Raw genomic sequence first — 23,558 nt, forward strand, 5'->3', positions numbered from 1 at the left:
GGGAAATTAAATAACGGAATATTCCTTTAAAAAAATATTAAATTTTCTTAGCTGACAGAAACTGAAGTTGATTATTTGAAATTAGTCCTGCTACTGTGGAGATATATTCCAATAAACTTATTTCTAAGTATAATAGTTTCAATTTCCAGGGAACTTGAACAGCTCTTATCATGCCCTTGCAGTTTGAGACCCGTGCTTCTCAAATTTCTTTGTTTCTTTCATCATGGAATTGATGCTCTAAGAAAGAAAAAACATTTTACAAACTCATCACAATATAACTTATATATCTGAGAAACTTGCAAGTGACAAAGTAATTAGAAAAGCATTATGTTGATGTTTATGTTTAATAGTGATCAGTTAGCATAATTAGCATCTAAACAAAACAAAATCCTAGAAGAAACTTAGGCAAACAAAAAATACCTGATGGGTTCCTAAACAAATTACCTGTGACAATATCATTTAATTTGAGAGTTCTTCCTGAAACTGTTTTTTTTCTGTCATTAAGAGTTTTTCAGCTGATATCTTTGATGGATGCCCAGTTACCACAGTCTAGTAATGAAAAAGTAGAACTGGCAATTCTGTGGTTCTTGGATCAGTTCCGCAAGACCTATGTGGGAGACCAGCTTCAGCACACCTCAAAGGTAAATATTTGCTGTAAACCACAACGTTTGAAATAAAAGAAAGCCTGTGCAGAAATTGACCTGCCAATATATCTTACACATAAAAACTCTTGAGCTTAGCTGGTGGCCGGTCAGCTAGATGGAGAGGTGGATAACTTATTAATGTGGTGTTCACCTGAGCAGGCTTTTGGGGTTTGGCATGCAAGGAGTTAATACTTTAACAGCTATGTTCATTAAACAATTTTAGGTTAGTTTGCATTTCAATTTTTTATTTCAAACATTTAGCTGGGTTCTGCTATATTGTGTTATATTTCACAGCTGGGTACACAAGATTTATTCTTTTAATAGTTCTGTTCTTTTGACAGTTACTCATTTATGTGGTTTCCACTGTATTTCTCACATTACTTGGCTTTTCTGCATTTTAAATAGGGAAGAGGGAAAAGTAAGATGCATTTCTGAAGAAGCAGCAGTTAATTCACCTTAACTGTAGGGGACAGTCATAATATAGATATTATAAAGAGAATGTCAGTAAGATGAGATCAATTGATCTTGAGAAAGGCTGAAAGAATTCTGTTGGAGCCCCAAGCAAATCTTTAGCAAGAATTGTGACAGTGACTGAGATTTGGTTTTACTTGTGTAGTACTCTATCCTTGCTTTCTGGTGAACAGTCCCAATCTCAAGAATTCTTTTATCCCTTCAGGTTTGAACTGTACTTCAACTTTATTGAATGGTTCCTCACTTAATATTAAAAAAAAAGTTTTACACTATACCGAATTACTTTTTCATGAAAGCAATGTGCTCCTTTCAATTGTCAAAGCTGATTTGTTATTTTTAAATGTGATGCACTGCTCTAGTGTTAAGTAACAGAAGGTATGTAGTAAAAACGTACTCATGCTCCTGCTGTTTTCGTTAGCAAAACTCCCACTGATGGCAATTCAAAGGCAACATGGCTGTACAGTACTTGTTATTCTGATCTGTAATTCCCAGATTATTTTTTCTTTCCATAAATTTCAATTGAAATTGAAATTTCTATAATTTTGAAGGTTTTGATTTCACCTTCTATTCCAACTGATTGAGGTGTAGCTGTGTGGAGAAGCCCTGTCAGTGTATAGTATGCTATAACAGATTGTTACAGGAGATTGTATACCCAAGCTTTTTATGTCAGTCCTTGTAGAAAGCTGGAAGAAGGGTTTGTGTGTGGCTGCGGCAGTGTGCAAAAACCCGAAGTGCATTATTTATACTTAATCACCTGAGCTCCCTTGTCAGTAGAAAAAAAATGTAAAACTGGAACGTTTGCCAGCTACACCCGAATTCAATATATATGAATTTATCCAGCTCAGCAATGTGTTTTGAATAACTGTAAGACTGCCTCTGCGATTGCATTGTGTGTGGAAGGTTAAATGGTTAATTATTGAGTAAAATGCTGGCTAATGTTTCCATTTGATTTATTGAAGAGCACTTTGAACAGGAAGAATTAACTTTTACTGAAAGGACGTGGGGGAAAACTGTAGGATGAATTTAAGAAATTGGTTTTGTGTTGGTTTTTTTCATTGTTTTGGTTTTCCCCCACACCCCAATAAGTGGATATGAATCAAACTGGTAATATATCATATTCAGTGTACTGCCTTTGCTTGTGACGTGTCTTGTATGTAACCAGACTGGGCAAGTGGGACTTTTGCAAGGCTTTCATGGTACATAACAGTTCAAGGGGTGTTTTTAAATTCTAGCCCTGGTCTAGCAACTCCGTAGTTCATTGCAAATGCATTTTCAATGTGTGCTTTTTCTTTTTATGGTTTGATTACATTATCTACCAGTATAATTTAGTTTGCAGTCACGTTACACTTTCTTTTTTGTTTTGTTCTAGTAAGCCTGATACAACAGCCTCTCATTTGCATTGATAGAATATCATGAGCCCCTCATTTGCATTGATAGAATCTCGTGATCCGTATCACATTATTTTACCAGATCTTATAACAAAAGCTGTGTGTAAAGGCATCTGAGCTCCCAGTTTTGGTGGGTTTTTTTTAGATTTTTAATAAAACGAAATGAGATGTTCGTATACATGTTACAGTTACGAGAAAGGCAGAAGGCAGCACTTGTATGGTTCTTCTGGTTTATCCTGCTGTAGCAGCAAGTATAGCAGCAGATGGCATTCTACCCTCACAGTTGTAAATTCTCTGATACTGTGTCTTGCTGGCAGCTATCTACAAATATGCAATAAAAAGGCTCACACTTGGAAGGAGAAAAATCAGATATATATCAAATGACTGAGTTAATACACATTTATTTAAATATTCAGGATTGCTTGAATTGTTTTATTTACAGAATGGATAATGGAAATTCTGCATGCTTCAGCCATATTGAAGTAATTTTTGAGAATATTTCTCTCTTTGGTCATATGCTTGCATACAGAAAAACAGACAATGGTTAGAGAAGGCTGAATAGTTCAATGAATTTGTAGAACAAGTCTTCTATATAAATATACAAATTTTGTTCAATAATTAACTCATATTCTTAAGTGTGTGCATATAATAAAAGCAAACTCATTATAGAAAAAGAAAATTGGCTGGGTAAATTAATGCATTTTTGTTAAACAGTCCACTCGGGTTTGCTGTCTGAGGAATAATAGCAAAACCTTGGAGATCTCTTCCGTGATGCTGTAATATACTTTTAGTACCATTGCATTTCCAGTACAAAAATAATACATCAAGATACTGTCTTTTGGATCAGATAGACCTTTGAGTGAATATGTGTGTTATATTTCTGTTGAATACTAGACTGGATTCTCTGTACTGTACAGCACTATTAATATCTATTTGTCTATCAATACAGAATTTGTTTTAATGCTGATAGGACTTAGCCTTCATAGTGTAATCTTTTTGCGGCATATTGCTGATATGGATGCTGGCAGGGTAGTGGAAAATAAGTTGGCTAGAGAAGCACTGCGCTGTGCTTTGCTGGAATTGTAGCCTCAACTTCTGTCTGTGGCAGCTCTAGCATTGCTGTAGTGTGCCGCTGTTAGCCACTGCTGTAAGCAGTGTAATATTGCATTGAAATCCAATTCCTGACATCAAACACATGGTATTCATTAGAGAAAACATTGCTGTTTTGAATGAGACTTTTTCCTTTGCAATATTCTTAACATATCAACAACTATGCAGTGATTTATTTGTATTTGCAAGTGACACTAGACTGGGAGGAAATGCAATCACAAAGGACAAGATTTGAATTCAGAAGGATCTTCATAAGCTGGAGAAATAACCTGAAAGTTTAAAATGCTGGTGAAACACCATGCTTAGGAATGAAAATTGCCGCTTACAGCTTCCACGGAGAAATCTCTGACCAGGCAGCATTATTTCAGTAAATGCTGTGGAGATGAACGTGTTGCAGGCAGGAGTAACTCAACAGTGTGTCTCGGTTTTGCGCACAAGAAAAATACGTCATCTTTGTGGCTGAAGTAGCAGGAATATTGTCAGGTGCTGGAATTTCTTACTGACTTCTGAATATTTGGCTGTGATTGGGCTTCAGCTGAAATAATGTGTCCAATTTTGGGCACCACTCTTCTGAGAAAACTGTAGACATATGGGAGAGTACAACACCACAAATGAGACGCAGAAGATACTGCTTTGGTTTTGTTTAGCAAATAGAATGTTGGGGTGGGACAAAAAACAAGGATGTCAAGTGTTGTTTTAGAAAAACTAGTGATCAGATGTTTTCAGTGCCCTTCAAGGGAAAGACAAGATGTAATTGGCTTAATTTGTAGCAAGGAAGACTTAGGGAAAGCTTTTTAACAGTGCCAGTAACGGAGTGCTGGTGTGTACTACCCCAGATGCTGTGGGGACTTGTGATTTATGTCCAGGTATGCTTAATTCTTTCTTCCATAAAGTACAGAATAAACCAGAAGTCCTGCTGGTCTACTCTGATGCTTCCTAAGAAGACTATTACAAATGGCCATGGTTGTTTGCTATGGCTTAGCCAGTGAAAAGCAGGCTTGCGGGGAGGTGAGCCCTCCTGTTTGTATTGTGTGTTATGTCGATCAACCACCGATAAGGAATATTGCTGTTATTTCAGGATTTTATTTTAGCCTGGCATGTTTCAAATAACTCCTTACAGCCATTTTAAAAGGAAAAGGAGTATAAGTACTAAGAGTGACAGGAATTACAGTGTCTTTGAACATGGAGAGTTGGCAGAGCAGACTGACTCTTCCAGCTCAGAGCACGAGTTCACTCCTTGTTGATCCACGCTAAGGAAGATCTCTTCTTAGTTATCCAGCCACAAGTGGGACTTTCACTGCATAGCCTGCAGTGTAGAGAGACTATCCGGTGACATCTCTGCCAAGTGGTGTAACTTCCCATGGCAAGTGCAAAAAATAAGTTGGGAGTGCTAAGAATGTATTTTAGCTGCCTTTTTTATTGTGGGTTAGAGCGGAGTTGTCACTTAATGAGCAGGTGCTTCGTGAGTTGCATGTTCTTACCTTGCTGTGGGAGGTAGACCAGATCTGGGGGTCTGCAGACCAGATCTTGAGATCTGCTCCTTGCACTTGAACGCTGCTTGTGTTATTGCAGAGTGTATTTGTTAACATAGAACATATAGTTCCACTTTTTTGCACTTGGGATGCTAATTTAGGCTAAACGAGGATAAAAAGGCAAGACTTGTTAGCCAGGACCTCTTCCTGCTTCCAGACACATCAGAGGTTCGTCCTTGGAGGGGAAAGAAAGCAACAGGAGGGGTTCATGGCCTTCCCTGGAGTGGTCCAAGGTGCCTCTATACCAAACTCCCCCCGGGGGAGAGGCATGGGCAGGCGTGCGTGGCTCTGACTGTCTCTGATCGCTAGTGAGAGATTGCCAGGAGTAATTCAAACTGTAACTTGGATAAGTTTTACCGATTAATATATCCTAGGAAATTCAATTTAGCTAAGTTAGTTACTAAAATTTCTTATGTTAACTTAGAATTGTATCTTTAACTTGAAACAAGCTTAAGGCATCTTCATAATCTGGAGTCCTGACGCTTTTAACGGGGGTCAGTTCAGGTTTTCATATCTGTACAGCTTATATTGATTTAATAAAAAAAAGATGGTTTTGGTTGAAGACTTTTCTCTTGAGGTACAATTAAGAGTTATTCTAATAGTATGCTCTTGAAAAATGTATGCATACAGAAATAAGGTTCTTTTTTAGTGTTAGTTCCTTTGCATCTTCGGTTTTTGAGGGGAATGGTTGTAGTTGTTAAATATTTTGTGATTGAAAATAGAAGTATTTAGTGGACAGTTACAAAGGTTTTATATGTGAGAAAGAAATTACATTAAAATATTAATGTAGTTAATAAGTGTTAAGTAGGGTTTAGAATTACGGTATAGAACTGCCTATAACATCACATATTTATACTCCTTTTTTTGTGTGTAATTCTAACTGAGATTAAGGATTTTATCTGTATTTTGCACTTGTCATGTTTACTTTCTACAGCATGTGGTGCTGTTTCGCTAGAGCTAGCCCTTTAGTCTGCTGTTGCTGTTCCTGAAACATAGAGGTCAAAGCTGGGACCCATGCACGTGTGAGATAAGGGTAGCGTGGTGAACACACATCAGCCATAGCAAGTGTTTGAGACCGAGCGATGCTCTTCAGCAGAGCCTGGTTACAGATTATTTCTGGAGTTCTGTTTTCAACTTCTGTAAGCAGAGCGATTGTTAAGAAATCCTACCCATAATCTTAGCCAGAATAGTTATGCTTGCAAGGTTGGTGTTTGTTTTGTATATTAAAAAGAATTTATTGGTTACAATGCATTTAGGTAAACTCTTTTGCTCCATTGTGAAGCAATTAACGGTTCCCTGTTCTGGTCTTTCTAAGCAAACAGTAGCTGTGAATGTGTTTAGAGAAGTCTGGAGGTAATTTTAATCTGTACCAGGTGGCTGTAGTTTGAGGGATACCTCCAGAAGTGAAGGTCCCTGGCAATAGGGTGTTCCAGCAAGCCATGCTTTTCTTTTACCTCAGCCTTAAGTAAAAGTGACAGGGACCCAAGGTAGAAAAGTAGGAGTTAGAATTCCAGCTCTTCTGTTTCTGGGAAGCAGCCCCCTGAGCAAATGAAGAGATACGGCTGTCACCTTCTTCAGGTGCATCGGTGGAGTAACCTGGGGAAGCTGGTCTGGTTTTCAGTCTAGGGCGGGTGAGAGAGAAGAAGGAGGTAGATTAATGTTTTGTAAAGAGCCTTTACACGTACAAGTTGAAGCATGGTTATAAAGTGGGGTGGGCAGATGCAAATGGGATTTCTTACCGTACCCTGCATGTATTTTGTTTGCTTGTGTGGTCAATATAAAGAAGCTACTGTATTAACATTTAGGATTGCATCTATATGTGTTTTCAAAGCTTTTAAATTATAGACTAGACATATAAGGTAGATCTGCATTATGATAAAAAACTATCTGGAGGGGTTAGAATTTAGACTACGCTGTGTTTAGAGGGGAGGAAAAATATAATTTCCTTGCTATATGTTGTTTGCAGTAGCTGAAAGCAAAGAACGTATGTAACCAGGTATCATCTAACCACTGAACACAGGCTTGTTTTCTAATGTGTAATGTGTATTCTGTGGACTTATGTTATTTGATATTTCTTAAGTGTATGTATATTTCTTTGATTACATTGCCTGCAGGCACAGACGCATGACCTCACCAAAAAAAAAAGCATAGTTGTGCAGAATGTAACTACTCTTCACTGTGTACAATATAAGAGCCAGAGATCTGCAGCAGTCCTGCTGACTTTAGTGGGGCTCTTTGCAAGTAAAGGTGTTGATCTGTGTGCATCTCATAAAAGATTGTGGGTCCTAGCATCCTCATGATTAATGATATCTTAACACTTATGAATTATTATCCTTTTCTGAGCTGTAAAATATATATACTGTTTTATTTCATTACAATGAGGTGAAGATCACAACACTGACAGGTGCTGGAAATTAGCAGGCAGTTTTGAAATTGTTCTGTGCACTAGAAATTAGATCTCATTTTAATTCAGCTTTTCCAAACTAGTAAATGAGGTTAATGCCATACATATTCAGCTGATATGGATGAAGAAATTGATATAAAGTAGATCAACATAGCTACAGGGGTACTTTAATTTATAGGTAAAGAGGCAGTGATAAATGAAAGTAATGTAGTAGTGGTCACTAAACTCCTCAGCCATCAGGGATTCAATAGTGTTAGCTGCTCATTAAAGGCGTTGTTGGGGTACATCAAATAGAAACTTGAAAAGAAATAGCCAACTAACCCTTAATTATCAAAACATAGAAAATACTAATTATGCCTTAATTAGCTTTTCTTTTAATGTACTGAAATTGTTACTTTTTGTGTAGCACAAATGGATAGTTACATCAACAATAAATAGGTTGTTTTAATAACTTTCTTTTACCTCTGGGAAAACCACACTCCAATTTTTAATATGCAATAATGCTCCTCTCTAGCCTGTAGGAGATGAAAATTATTAAGTAGCTTTATTTTTTGAAGATTTTACAGCAGCTTTGGGAAGAATTATTTCACCATGCATCAATTATTTTTAATTGAACTGAATATTTTTCAGATTGCATGAAATGCCTCTCATTTAAGTTTAACATTAGAGTTTGTTAAGGAAGCATCATAGTGAGAATTCGATACAACTTGTTTCTATGGCATATTCTAGGAAGAATAAAGAACGGTTATTTCAGAAGAAAAATATTGTCACTGGTATTTTTCACTTCTCTGGTCCAAATCTCATTTTTAATCTCTTTCATGGCTACCACACTGTTCTCATCCAATCTCCTTGCAGTTCATACAGGAAAAGAAAGTAGGGGTTGACTTCAGTGGTGCTTGGATCCACCTGGTACAGATGAAAAACTTCAACAGCTGTTGCAAAACTCTTTTCCTTTTGAGGCAGCTTGTAGCCCTCCCTCTGTGGTTATATGTGCAGGAAAGGGATGTCACAAGAAGAACTGGGTTTGTTTTATCAAACACAACAGGTATGTGTTATTTCTAGGTAAATGATGGAAGGGAAACACTAGTGCTGGTCATACAAAAGCCTCCGAATTCATGTAACAGTCCATGCTGAATTAAAGAGAATATAATTGCTGGTACAGAAACCAAAATAAGTGGATATTATCGTGGTGGGTGATCAAAGTATTGCAGGACTTTTCCAGATCTGTAGAACTGGTACAAAAATACTGAGAAATCTTATTAATGACTTTTTTGTAAACTTTTTCTTCTAAAGATTTTTAGCTTTAAAATAGAGCAAGTAAGATATTATGTTTACCTAAACTTACGAGGCTACAAGGTACCAACTTAAATTTCAAAGAGATTTCAAACATTTCACATACACTTATTCAGTATGGTCAAAATACTGTGAAAGATAAGACTGAAATGGACAAATACAATTGTAGTATTTGACAAGTAATTTCATGGTGATTTTAGTCATACCTTTAAAGAAAAATCTTGTTTCCAAAGCTTTAAAGAGCAAAAATGAGATGAGAACATTTAATGTTTCTTAAACTAAATCTCTGTCTTCCAGCACGGAGACAACCACAGAACTAGTCAAATCTGTAGCTCACACTTTTAAGTGTAGGATTGGAGTTGCTAGTTTGACTCATAGGGTGTGAGTGTTCAGAATTCATCAGGTTTTTTGACAAAAGAATTGCTAGTGTGGTTTTTTTTTGTTATAGTCCTCAGAAAAAATGTTGCTTCATATGTATGTGAATTACTTTGGTTCTCTCTTTGAGGCTTTGACTTCTCACCTGACTTAACAATTTCTAGCAAGTTTAGGAGCTAGAGAAAATTTACTCAAGTAAATGTTACTCGGGCAGATTTCCTTTCATGTTTTTTATCATAGTTCCTGTCCTCTCATAAGCAGAAAGAACTTTCAGCAAATATTCCTGAACTAATATTTGAACGTATTTAATTGCCTAAAGATTGGACAAGCTAAGTTAATTGTGCCATTGCTTATAAAAATGTATAGTTATTTTGAATTTCAGATTGTGGCTTGCACTGGCAACCATCTTGCTTCACGTGAAAAATAATTGGATTTCCTTTGAAGAAATCTAATACTTTGAAGGATTACTGAAGTACTTAGTGCAGAATTTTTTGCTTTTATATTTTTAAATTAAAAAAAAAACAAAACCAACAAACCAAAAACAAGTGCGCTAGAATCTGTGACATTTTAATTCACAGGACTAGACAGCAATTCTTACTTACAATGCCTTGGCAAACTTTAAATCACAATAAACAGTGCCTATTCTTTAACTGCTTTTAGAAATGTCTTTATTAAATTTCTCCATTACTTGGAAATTCTGTATAGCAAAGAACCTATCAGGACACAAGGACACAAAGACAAACAGTTAAGAACTTTGCAGAATCATAAATGTTGGTTTCCTCATCAGGTTGAGTTGTATTCTTCGTTTTACATATCCTCAATTCTGTCATTTTTTTGCTTGGTTGTTTTATACAGGAATCGGTATGTTTTTCTTCTTGGACTATAAAGCACTTTCTCCTCTGTTTTTGCTTGGGGAATTCTTGTTTTGCTTTCTCTTTTCCCAAATTTTATGTTATATACTCCTAGTCTTCCTACTTTTCATGCAATGCTGTTTAAAATCTTTAAATCCTTAAAATATCTTTTTTTTTTTTTAAGTGCAGTTTATTTGCTGTTCAGTTACCTACACCTTTATCTTACTAACTTCTTATCTTTTGGCTCATTGCTCATGACAACTAAAACATGCATGAATCTTTATATAGGTATTATTTAATCACATGTTTGCAATTAAAGCACTGGTTTAAGTAAAGTGCTGTGCTGTTTTATTTTAGAATTTTCTAACACAAATCAGGCAGTCTTAAAAATAAATAATTAGCATAGTTCAGTTCTGCACTTGGCTGTAACTGAGCTTTATTTTGTAGCTGCTAATAAAGGCACATTATCACGTTCAGGCATTGCAATTATCATTGAAATGTGTATGTCCATTAACTGCAACATTAGGCTGAGGATATAATTACTGTCTAGAGCCAATATCTTTGTGAAGTTACGTCTGTGATGCTATTAAGCTATAAGCAATATTTGTAAACTAATATTTAAATGTTTCAGAATTGATACCATCACTTGCGGACTTAAAAACTAATCCAACTTCCACTCCAAATTAGTGACTTCTTAAGTGTTTGGCAAATATATTATTGGGTTATTTGGATGTGAGTATAATTTGTGATTTGAGAGAGATGACTATTTTTCTAATAGTAAGTGGCAGGAGAAGAGAGAAGTTGTGGTAACAGCAAAATACTGATAAAACAGTGGTATAGTATGTCACAAAATGCTGCAAATGTGATTAATTTTTTCTTGTAGTAGAGTTACATTTCAGACAATTTAGTATAGCAGTTTAACTACAAAAACAACTCTTGCATGCTAAGAAGAGATTAAGGAAAAGACTTTCCTAATAATGTTACCAGTATATTTTAAAGAGGAATGAGATTGAGTCTGTTCATTGATTTGCTTTCTGAAAACTTATAGTATTTATGCTGACAGAAGAACCTGAAATTTCCTGTGAGGTTAGGTGGGTAGTTTATTTGCAAAACTAGGCTAAGTCACCTGTAAGTAATTCCATACATGTGGAGATGTTTGGATCTATAATGAAGTGCCCTTTTTTTTTTCACATTTTGTTATTATATGCAAATTAATTTTCTGTTCTATCCCCTTAATATATGAGTGATAGCCATTATCTGTTTAATTTGCTTACCTGTCTCAGAAGTTGAGATTTAGGGAATGCTGATGGGGGGATACATATTAAACAGAATCAATCTTACAGCATTTTCCATCTTATTTTGAATGCAAGTGTATTTAAAATTTTTCTAGCACAGAGGAACTATTACATTGCTTAGTGATTTTTATCTGATATAGCCTAATATCATTCCTTTTTGTATTTTACAAAAGTAGTTTCAGGTTTTGCTTTCACGTACATCTGCTTTTTGGCTTACCTGCCTCGGCTTTGTCTTGATGACTGGACTGGGTTGTAATGACACTACTTATGTTTTCTGTCCACATCACTAAATACTTCTTTGTATTTATTATATTGTTTGTATTTATTATATTGATTATGTTCTTTGTTTAATAATTCAGTTATCATTTCACCTCAAGTAGATTCTCTGAGTAACTTCTAACTGCTGGACCTTTCCACTTGTGCTGTATATCCTATACCAACTTAGCAAGAAGGAATAAACAGCAGACAGGGCATCTTGGGGAAAAAAAAACAGGCTATCTTGTGACTTAGTCATCTAAAATATATTGGTTTTGTTGCTGTATGTTGGCCTCATATCCTCATTATTTAAGTAGCTTAATGAATTAATTTCCCAGACCTTGCAGTAAGTAAATTAACCGTCAGAGTTCAGAGCAGAATGAATAATTCTTTAATATTAGACTACAGCAGTTTTTATGACTCAAGTTAAACTTAATTATGAAATTGCTTATTGCATATATGTGTAATTCAGAGAGGAAAAATATGCAAAATAACACATGATAAGTACATCTGTCAAAAAAGAACAAAACTGTTAAATCCTGGGCAGTTAGATTACTCTTGTTGATAGTGGTTGGATTATAAGTCGTTCAGTTTAGGTACTGTGTTCATAGTCTGCGCTGGTCAGCAATGCTAAAAGGGTTTTTGTTTGATTTTAGCAGGTCAGCTGTTTAGCATCTCCTTAAAAATTACTTAGGAACTTAATTTAGTTACCAGCACTAGTATATTACTAAAACAGTCCACTCTATTTTCCTTTAGAATAGTTTAGTCATTTTAGATTTATATGGGAAATATGTATTTGTATAGCAGTGTTCTTAAACAGGAATTGTTCTACAGCACTAACTGAAGTTCATTTTAAAGACTTTTTCTTTTTTTCTCCCCCCTGAGAAAATATTTAACCCAAGTAATAATCTGTCCAGGTAGCTTTATGCATTGACACTTTCTGTTCTTACATGTGAAACAAAGGTGATAATTGAGTAGATAAAGTACAAAATTCCACTCTGTGACCTCCAGATCAGTTGGTTTTGACCTTATTAAAAAGTGCAGTTTCTGGCCTGTATTAAACATTGCAGATAAACTGCCAGTCTCTTGGTGTATTTTCTGCTTATTTTGTTGTAGGCACAAGTTCTGGTATAATCTAGAACTGCAAAGAACATTGTGTCTCCTTTTACCTTTTCGTCTCATTTCACTACTCCTGTTTTTTTTAATGAAACAGGATTGGATAGTTTGCATTCCTGTTATGATGGTTTATTCATTTTTTTTTCATGCTTTTTAGACTTGTTTGTATTGAATGATCAATGTTGACCTGATCCTTTAAAAATTAAGAAGACAAGCGTTTGCAGAGCAGCATGTACAGAAAACTTTGTCTCTTTTCATCAAGCTCTTGTCACCTAACCATCACTTCCACTTTAGAAGACATAAAGTCAATGGAGCTGAATTGCTAAGGACTATTTCCTGCAGAGCAGCAGCAGTCATATCCAGGAGATAGTATCAGAAACCTTTTGGGGTTTGAGATATAAATGAGGCTTCAGCTGCTTCCTCTATTTTGCAGTTCCTTTGATCTGGAAACTTTCCAGGTTGATGAAGTCATCAGATTTCTGAATCAAGTTTTTTCTTTTGGACTGCCCTTGGCTTCACGTGCCTTATGTAAATGGCCTGATATGCTGTCTGAGATTAGCATAGTAAAGAAAGCATCCACATCATTGTAAGATGCTTCCCGATGAATTAAGTGAAAGGTTTCCTCTGAGACAGATGAGATGTCATACCTACGTCCTTCCTTTTGCATCTGTATGAAAATAACTTTACCAAGAAAGGTTTGAACAGAAATCTCTGCAGAAACTGCATTTTGCTCAGTCAAGGAGAGGGCTTCCAGCATGCACCCCTGTTCCTATTTGTGTGTCAGTTCATGGCCCATCCAAACATTTTGATAATGCCTACGTTCTCTTTTCCCAGTGCTTTCAGCAAGTTATAGATACACTCTAGTGAATTAAAATGTTCCAGGAAAAGTTTGATTTAGTGAAAGTTGTTTGCAAATATATGAAAAAAAGAGTTGAACCATGAGGTATTTGTTGATGTCTCTGCTGTTGATGTTAGGGGGTTTTAGCTTGCTCCTGCTGTATTCCGTTAATGTAAATATGGACAGTCCAATTTTTTTCTTTATCATTTATTATCTCCCTACCTTGTATATACTGTTACTGATGTCAAATCAAACTTCAGACATGATGAAGTTCAGCATTTACATCTATGTTTCCAAATGCTTTCAGCAGCATTGCTTCCTGGTGGCTAGCAGGTCAGCTGTGGCCTTTCAGTCTTGAGGACTTACTAGTCATCAGCTGTACGAGAGATATTTGCTAGACCTTTAATGTTACTCAGTGCAATCTTTCAGTGCTTTAAAATTTCCCAGAGTATTGAAAATATTTTTGTACTGGCCTGCATAGCTACAATAGACAGTCTTATGCTTCAAGTTGATTGAAGAGATCTGAAGACACTGAAGAAACAGTAGTTGTTAATTCCCAATAGGAGACATTAAACAAAGTCGTTTGATAGTTGGTGATCAGATGATCAGTAATTCTGTGCAGGGGAATTTCCCTTTCTCAGTTGAGATTTAAAGGTTCATGCTATAATTGGAGAATCTCTGTGACAGAAAGGTTTAACTTAATTTTAATTTTCCTGGCTACTGCACTTAGTCTCTCTTGATTACATGGTGGACACATGAAATCCCTAAAACTTACTTTACTGAGTGAATGGGCTTCTTGGGCTAATACATGAAACCAGCACTTCAAAATGTCTATCCAAACATCAATTAAGTGCAGGTTCCTTCAATACACTAGTGGGATCTTCCATTTAAGTCAGTTGCCTTGATGAGTTTCTTCTTAGTTACTATTTTAGGCTTTACTTTTTCTATAGTAAGCACAGAGTGTTCAGAAACTGAATTCTTCTGTTCCTGTCATTAAAAGTAATCAATGAAATGATGAGGAAAAAGAAAAGCAGAGATTGCTGCAGAGAAACTGTGAGTGACTTTTATGGCCATCTGAATTTTAATTGGGTATTTTAAACCTATTTTTCTCATCCTTTTCAGAATTATTGGAAATATTTACTGAGATTTAACAGTAGAGTAATTCACCAAAAAAGTAGGATAGGGATGGGAATACCGGGTGCTGTAGGCTTTTAACCATGACACGTGGCTGACTTCAGGGGAGCTCAGTCTTGGTTTTGTATATATATTTGTATATATTTGGTTATTTCTATTATTATTATTATACTCTTTTTCATTATTATAGTTTATTAAAATTGTTTTAACTTTCCAACCCGGAAGTCTCTCTCCCTTTTCCCTTTCCCTTTCCCTCTGGGGGGAGGGGGGGGATAACAGAGAGCATCTGCCACAGGTTTAATAGCCAGCCCAGCTTTAAACCGTGACACACAGTCTGAACTGTCATAAAAGTGAAGGTGAAAGGAAGATGTTGAATCATTAAGTCAGATTTTTTTCTTTGTGATTAGATAATTATGAGTGTAGAAAACATGTAGAGTGATTAGTAGATCAGAGCTATTTCTTTTTCATAAGATACTTAAGTATGTACTCAGAAGTTGTCTTTCCGTCAGCAAACATATTTCCTTACAAATAGGTAGGAAGAATTTTAGCAATTCTAGAGATTTGGTCAGCTCTCTGTGAGTTACTATTTGAGGCCTTATTTTCTATTCAGTCGACCTACTGAGTTCAGAAACTAAGGCAACCAGTATTATCTGAAGTTTCTGTATTACGGCTCTTGGTGTGAGAGTTTGAGAGAGATATTGCATGTCCTTGAAAATTTGGAAGAAAAATTATAGACAAAAGTTTACCTAACTTAGAGACTGAAAGACCAAGACAATTAAATGGTGTTGGTATGAGAGTTTTTTAGCCCAGCAACATTCTGAAACTATTCAGAAACGGGTTGGTGAAAGTGGGCAGGCTGACTGGGTGATGAAATCTGATCTTTTTTTTTCACTTTCCACTAAATATCTGGATCATTTGCACTTTTCATCCCATTTTATCGTACCATTGGGAAAAGCAGAAAGTTTTCTCAGATAAACCACATCTTTTGTTGTCTTAAGTTAAAGAAATTCCAAGTTTAACGGGGAAAATACTTTAAAAATACTAGATATGGAGACTTTTTTTTTTTCTGTGATTGGCTTTGGTGGTCACAATCAAAAGAGCATACAAGGCATGGTGTTAGAGGCTACCCATATATGATTTTTCTTTCCAGGAAAAGCAAAATTAACCCCTTGCTACTGTATTTCCTTTTTTGTGTTGCACAGAAGATTGACATCTTTCTGGGAGTTCTTGTGGCAAACCAACCTACCTTGGGTCATTCTCCTACTTAGGGAAGGTTTGACTTGTCACCTTCAGATCCAGGACCACTCATAAAGGTCCAGGTGGCAGGTCAGTGTCCTTAAGTGTGCTTTCCGTCCAAGTAAGGTAAGCCAGTGAGGATTATTTTAAGCAATGAGAGATGAACAACTTCAGCTTAGGAATCTGCAAAAGGGTTGGTATAGATATTGTGAAGAAGCATGTTTCTTCAAAAGTTTTTCAAGGTATTGACATGAGCTCATTTTTGCAAGGCCAAACTGCTTAGGTTGGAAATCCTTTCACATCTCTTGTCAACATTGAATTTGAATACATTTAGAGTATGAACGTGTTGAAGTTTAATAATTCCCATGGTCTTCCTTAAATATAGTCTTCTGCTCTTCCTTCAGAGTATTGAATTCTGTAACTTTGAGTAATGAGACTTTTTTGAAGGTGTTCATAGCATGCTATGAAATTAATGATTTCAACTGAGATCAGGATTGAAAATGATACATCTGCTTTTCCTGGTTGTGCTGTCCATGATCTTGGCTATACAGAGCACTGGATAATTTTCCAAGTAGAATCTATGACAATTTGTAATTTTTCTTGCAGAAAGGGAGTTCACTGCTAAGTTTCCATGAACTAGAGATTCCAGTACTTGTAGTAGTTGCAGCGCACATACATCATTCTTTTTCACATACACTGTTGCCCATGTTCAGCCACACATCCAAATGAGGCTCTTCAAAGACTTCTTGAGAGTCATTCCAAATCTACTTTTTTTTTTTTTGCAGGAGAATAAGATGTACTGCTTCCTATTACTGTTATGAAAATGCCATCTTTTATTGTAGAGACATAAGTCCCAGATGTGGGTTTTCTAATAGTCTAATACGGACCCAAGGAGCTCATATATATCTGTCCCATCATTTTAGACTTCCACATTTTCTTGGATGTTGTATAAAAAATTTCAAACTAATTATGTATTTAAAAACATCCTGTGAATTATAAAAGAATACTAATTTCATGAACATTAATACATCACACGCCAGCTCACTGAAATCAATTAGTTGTTCCTAGGTCAAGGAAGGGATTTTGGAATTTTTACTAGACAACAGCCACAGAGGAAGTAATTCACTAGCAATTGTGTTTCCTTCTACCTATCTCATAGGTAGAAGGTTATCTTTCCTTGCAGATGCCTATGTTAGTGTGTTACTAAATGTAGCTTTTTGAATCAGAGAGAGATTTATTAACTTGCCTTCCTTCAAATTACTGTAAATTATGATGGTTGGAAATTCAAATGCAGTGAAGTAAGAATGGCCAGTTGCTTCTCTGGAGTCTCTTTTCATTCTTCTCATGCTAATCAGGAATTTCTGAATATGGTAAAGTTATTTGCTCTGTGTCAAGTCACTTTTGAAATTCATTGATAGGTGATAAATGCCGCTTATTTCCTCAACTCATCATCTTCATCTTTTAGAGAAGTTGCTTGCTGAAAGTATGGAGATAGCCTTCATCATATAACAGAATTGTTCTAACTACACAGGCTTTGCAACTGACTTTAGTTTATACAGCCCTTTTGTATAAATGATTTCTGAGTGTCCTGGTACTGTGGCTAAGTTTAGTATAGTACCAGGACTGCTTTGTAAAGCTGCCAGTACCCTTTGAAGCTAAGGAGAAAAGGTGTTCTCCTAAACAACTGGGATTTAAATGAAGTTCATATTTTGCAAAGTAAATATCAAGAACCAGAGAGACAATTTATGGTTCATATTTATTAGTACTTGTGGTAATCCTTCTAAAAGTAGAGAGTTTTAATTGTACGTGCTGTGAAATCCACCATTTTCTTTACAAATAAATAAATAAATAGCATCTATTGGGAAAGATATAGTATGTCTTACAACGAGAAAGTCAGCAGAGGGAGCAGAAGTTAACAGTTGTGTTTGGTGTGATGGACTGGCAGTGGTAATGGTTCTGGTGAGCAAGCAGTGAATAATCACATACTTGTTGGTTTTGTATTCTATAAAGATTTAATCACAGCAACACTTTCATACAACCAGCTTGGATACACTTATATGGTAAACTGTATAATGTTATTTCTGGAGGCATACAGAACTGTCGAGCAGAACTGAGCTGTGATATGTAGGGGTGTTTCTGTTGCAAACCTTGGATTGCTCTTAGCAGTTGATTGCGGGGCAGTTTGACTTTGCTTGCCTTTTGCTTTCTTCATTTGCCAGTAAGCAAGTACCTTGTGCAAATCTATCCCTTCTGTTCATCTCCGGAGGGCCAGGGGGAAGGGAAGCAGGTGGGTGGAGGCTGCTTGCTCTTCAGGTTGGTGGCACTAAGCTTCCTACTTACCTTGACACTACTTTGGCCCCAAACAAGTGAGAGAATACTTTTGAGAAAACACGTTTCGTTTTTAAGCTTACTTAACCTTAATAGTTATGACAAGTTTTTAAAAATCTGTGCATTTGAAACAGCATTAATAATTCATGCATGTTTCATTAAAAAAAAGGGCAAGCTGTCTGTAGGGTCATTAAATTCTTCCTTGGCTAACATCATCAAAGTTTAGATGCCCTGAAATGGTACATTGTTGGGGTCGTAATATGCTGCTTGAAAAAAAACCACCCTATGATTTAGTTTTGATTTTGACAATACTCCGAAGGATTTGTTATGTCTTACAGATCTTTCTGCAAACTACTAATGGGATGAACACAATATATCACTTTTATAATAGTGAGCTATTAAAGGCAAACATAAAGCAGTCTGAAGCCCATAAGTGCTGCCAACAGCTCCTGCTTTAATGAATTCCCTTTTAGATGTCCATTAAATGCTCATGGCAAATGTACTCATAATGGAAATGGCAAATCTAAATGGGTAGATATGAATAATCCATGGAGTTTAAATTCTGTTTATGATCATCTTCACATTTAGTTTTCAAGACAACGCAGTTTAGTTTTCATTACAGTTTGGAATAAAGAGGACAGGGAGTAATTGATTGCTTCAAGCAGATTAAAATCAATGGGTTGCTTTTCAAAGAACCCGTTCAATGCAGTAATTTCAACTTTAAACATTGATTTAGGAAACTCAACACAAAATGTTTTGTGCCGTGTGAACTTTTATGTGGAAAGACTAATACTAATTTTATTTCTATATATCTGTATATAGAAATATATAGAGGTTGTTATCAGTATGTGCATGGGTAAATAGTGATCTATATTAAGTCATTTTGATATTATTGCACTCATATAATGAATCAATGAGATTCCCGTCATCATTGTGATACTGTTTGTAACCCATTAGCACACAGAAATTACAGCCCATCATACATCATTACTGTGATTGAGGCTTTATTACCATATTCTCAAATTGCTTGCTTGCTATAAAACTAAATAGACACCAGACAACTATAGGTAGACGATAGACTGTGCATTATTGTACTGGAATAATGAAGGATTATTGTAGCGTAATGGGGCACAACTTATGAGGAAAATAAACTTGGCAGCAAAGGAGAACTTGAGTGTTTTTAGTGTTTGTTGTTACTACTTTAAAGGTCAAATATATTTGTTATGATCAAGTTATCGTTTCCTTATTTCATGAATCATACCCTTTTCATATTTCAAATAGGCTTTCTTTTATATTTAAGCATTGAAAACCTGGGAACTGCACTGCAACATTTAACTCCAGAGACAGATTGACAGCTTTTGAAGTACTGGCGTGGTTGTGGAGGTGGTGAGGTGGGCGGTAGGGCATCCGTAGCAGCGCACACTTATATTGTCTTGTGCTGAAAGGAAACACAGAAGAAAAACTGCATCAACAGACATCAGCTGTTAAGAAGTGATTAAGTTCTCCAAACAGACAGGCGCAAAGTATATATGGGGAATTTTAGGAGCTGTACTGAAAGAATTCATGGTACCTTGATCTTAAAAGCGGAGAAAACACACTGAATTTGGACTTTGGGTATTTAACAGTCTCTCATGATAGAACTAGGGGCTTTACTGTACAACATCAGGACTTGCAGGGTACACAAGAAAAATCAGTTTTACTTTAATTTTCTAAACTTTGGAGTTAATTTAGACCCATAGGTCACTCACTGATAATTCCGAAGAGTCAGTGGAGACAGAACTGCAGCTCTAAAAGCAGTTTTGTATTGTTCTCTGGAGATACCTCAAGCCCACTCGCGTACTCACTCTCTCCCACTTCTGTTCCCACGTTCTTGCTCACACGTTTCTCTCCCTGCTTGCTCACTCTCACTTTTCGTCCCACTTCTTCCAGAATGATTTCCATCTGATACGTCTCTTCAATGAATTTGAAGTCACATTTGAGATAACTCATTCATAATCCTAGAGTATTTTTTTCGGTGTAGAATTCAAGATATTCCATTATAGGATTTATTCTGACTAGGCCAGGTACGCACTGTTTGTCTGAGGAGTAATAGAAGTATTCAGATTTTCTGAATTTATTCCAGGTTATTACAATCATCAATTACTCATGTGTCAGTAGGACCTACAAGCTTTGGTTGTGTCCAAGTACCAAACTATCAGTGTACCTTTTGAGAAGGTATGTAGAAACATCCTTTGCTTTAACAATGGACGTTATCAGCCATAGTGAAAATATAATTATTGTTTCTGAGAGCTTGTAGGCAAGTGTACAGTGAGAGACAGCAGATCCTGACAACGAAGAGAAAGTAAAATACTGTACTCCCATACAGTCTGGGAGTGGGATTCAGTGTCTGGGAGTGTTATGTTGTTACAAGACTTGAATGATTGGCTGCTGAGTGATGACAAATCTTCAAGTTTACCCTGCTGTAGCTTGGCTGGGGTCTCAGGGACTCAGTTGTGTGCTCCTGACTCTTGTTTTTATTCTCAAGTAGCAGTAGGTATGTCGATTCTAGTAACTGTTATTAAAAACAGGCATCTAATGTGTTTCTTTTGGGGGAATCATCTTAATATAGGCGTAATTCTCTTCACTGGGCAGTACTAGTACTTGCTGTCATACAAGAGCTTTATTATCTTGTGTCCCTGTAGCTACGGAGAACTGGATGAGTTGGGAGACAAAATCAAGCAAAGTTAATTTTTAAAAACTGTACTGCTGGTATAATATAAATGTATGAAGTGTGTGAGAAAATAAATGTGTGGTTGTTTCCAATTTTCTTTCATTGCATGTTCTATTTGAAAAATAGTCCAACTTTTTGGTCAGAAGGCTTAGTTATAAATAAGTGTTGACTTTTTTCATACAGTTTTCTTTGCATAAAAACTACAGGACTGAGTGAGAGTATTTAAATGTTAATGCAATTGTTCATGTGTATATTTAACCATTTTAAAGTATACTCCAATTAGCTTTGCCAACACCGTAAGTGAGCAGAAAGCCAAAGTCAGATTAGTAAGTATGTAAGATACTAGAGTCAAATATATCTTTACTTAGAACTTTCTTACCACACACAGCTGCTGCATTTTTAGGTTTTGTGAAACATATTTCTGATTTTAGCATTGTCAATCCAACAGTTTTTCTAATAGTCAAGCTCAGGTGGGTACATTTTGGAGATAAATGAGATTTCTTGAGGCTTTCAGCTAAGTTTCTCTAAATAGAATAACACTTAGCCTGCCAGTCACTTAATTGTGACTCATGACCCATTTTTATTAAAAGTTACGTTTAGCAAGTGTGAATAAGGCATTGACTGTATAAACAAGTCTTTTACAGAAATAAGTGTTTTCTTTGGGTTTTTTTTCAATAATGGGAAGTTTCTGTATAGTTCTTATGAAGATATTTATGTGTAAGTGATCTAACAGAAGTTAGAACATTTTCATTGTGAATGTTGTTAAAGAGGGAAAGTATAAACAGCCTTTTCACTTCTTGCATTTCTGCATATGTTGCTATCCTGTAAACAAATAGGATAGTCTCGCCAGAACAGTGTATGACAGTACCTCTGCTGTTACAGTCACACAGGTAGAACATTGGTGTATGTGTTCTCACAGCCCGTTCTCTGTCATCCCCACTGCATGAGTATGAGTGTAAAGCCAAAATACTCGTAGCTCTATTTAAGTTCTTTTTTTTAATAACAAAACTCTTCTTCATGTATTCTTTCAATTCCATCTCTGGCCTTCCATATCATTAAAGAGTTCCAGCTTGGTCACCTCTCCTGAACTGACAACCCAACTGAAAGCAGTTTTTGTCTGCCCGTTCTGTGGGAGGCATATCCTTTGAAATGTAAGTGCATTTTCTTTCCACTTTCTTTCCACTGCATGTCCATTAAGCCATATTCTTGTTGTCAGCAGGAAGAGAATCGTTGGGATTCGCTTCTTAGAAAAGTGTTGATATACTTTACTGTAGATAAGAGAAAAATTGAGATTAGCTCTGTACTTTATGACTGTTAATCTGCTTACACAATAACTGTTTATCTCATACAGAAAGACCTCCCTGTTTTCTAGGAGAATCTTTCCCATCATCACTAAAATAAAGGAACTGTATTCAGCACTGTCCTAACTGTAACATGGATGTGGTTCTCCACTCATGAAATCTCTGTCCATGAGTGTGCTCATTTATAACACTGCAGGCATGGACGTCCAGGTCTTGAACTTGCATACCTTTGGTTGCTCTCGTAGATGGCAGGTTACAGCAGAACAGTTCTCTCACCTGTCTTTAATCAGAAAGGTTTTGCCATTGGAGACCTGAAGTTTGAAGTATCCCACTGCTTTTCCTGAAAAACTTATGTCAGGGATAGTTGGTAGCTAAGCCTTGACAAAGGCTTACAGTTGGGTCTGTATTGATTGTAATAGGTGTTTTAGGATGGAGATTGATGTGTTTTCACCTATCTGGTTTGGCGTGACAAGGTCAAAAAGCAAAATACATTTCAGCCCTTCTTATTTACTGGTGACCAGTACTTAGGCTTTCCAGCCATGAGACATTCAGAGACTGAAGCTTTTCTTCATACTCCTCCTTGGTTACCGTGAGATTTCAAAGATAGGTTCTGAAAAAGACAATAGTCCGTTATGGTGACAGGGAGGTGTCAACATCCTTCAGCGATGTCATAACATCCTTTTTTACTAGCCTCCTCAGAAGGATCCAGATCTTCACACCCTTCTAAATTTGTGCTATATTCTATGTCATCTTTCATCGATATTTGATTCTTCCCTTCTAGACTTTTTAGAATATTACAGCAACATGTGGTAACTGTTTCTCATTTTAGGAAGGTAGGACCATGTTGCTTCTGGAAGTTACGAGCAGCTGAATTTTTGCATGAGCAAGGGTTGTAAGCATTTGGATGCTGAAGTGTTGGGAGAGCAGACTCCTTCAGGTTTGGTTGTCTCCATGCAGAGATCGCTTAAAAAGGTAACAGACAGTGTTAAAACTTCTCAGAGGTTATCAAAATGAAGCCTTGTCCGTTTATCCCAATGCTGTCTTGCAGAGATAAATCTACATTTGTGTCTACACAGAAAAGTTTCTTTATCCTTCTCATCTGCTGAGCAGCTACCTGGAGCTTTCTATAACATAAATATGAATCTCTGTGTTATTACTTGTTTTTTCTCGCTGTATGAATATCCATCTGAATTATTATTCAAAAAAAAGAAGAATTACTTACCAGTAAAAGGAATCTTTGAGATGCATAGTCCAAATACACATTTACTTCCTGTCTG

General features: G+C 36.2%; 1 protein-coding gene across 1 annotated transcript in view; it reads left to right on the forward strand.

Annotated features, from left to right (window-relative positions):
• Positions 1 to 23,558, forward strand: part of RANBP17 (RAN binding protein 17) — a 163,258-nt gene that overhangs the window by 25,819 nt on the left and 113,881 nt on the right. Inside the window, exon 14 of the mRNA XM_068417218.1 lies at positions 506 to 641. Within this exon, the coding sequence (XP_068273319.1) occupies positions 506 to 641 (136 nt within the window). The remainder of the gene's footprint in view (positions 1 to 505; positions 642 to 23,558) is intronic.

Source organism: Nyctibius grandis, chromosome 22, assembly GCF_013368605.1.
Source record: "Nyctibius grandis isolate bNycGra1 chromosome 22, bNycGra1.pri, whole genome shotgun sequence".
NCBI classification, from domain to species: Eukaryota; Metazoa; Chordata; class Aves; order Nyctibiiformes; family Nyctibiidae; genus Nyctibius; species Nyctibius grandis.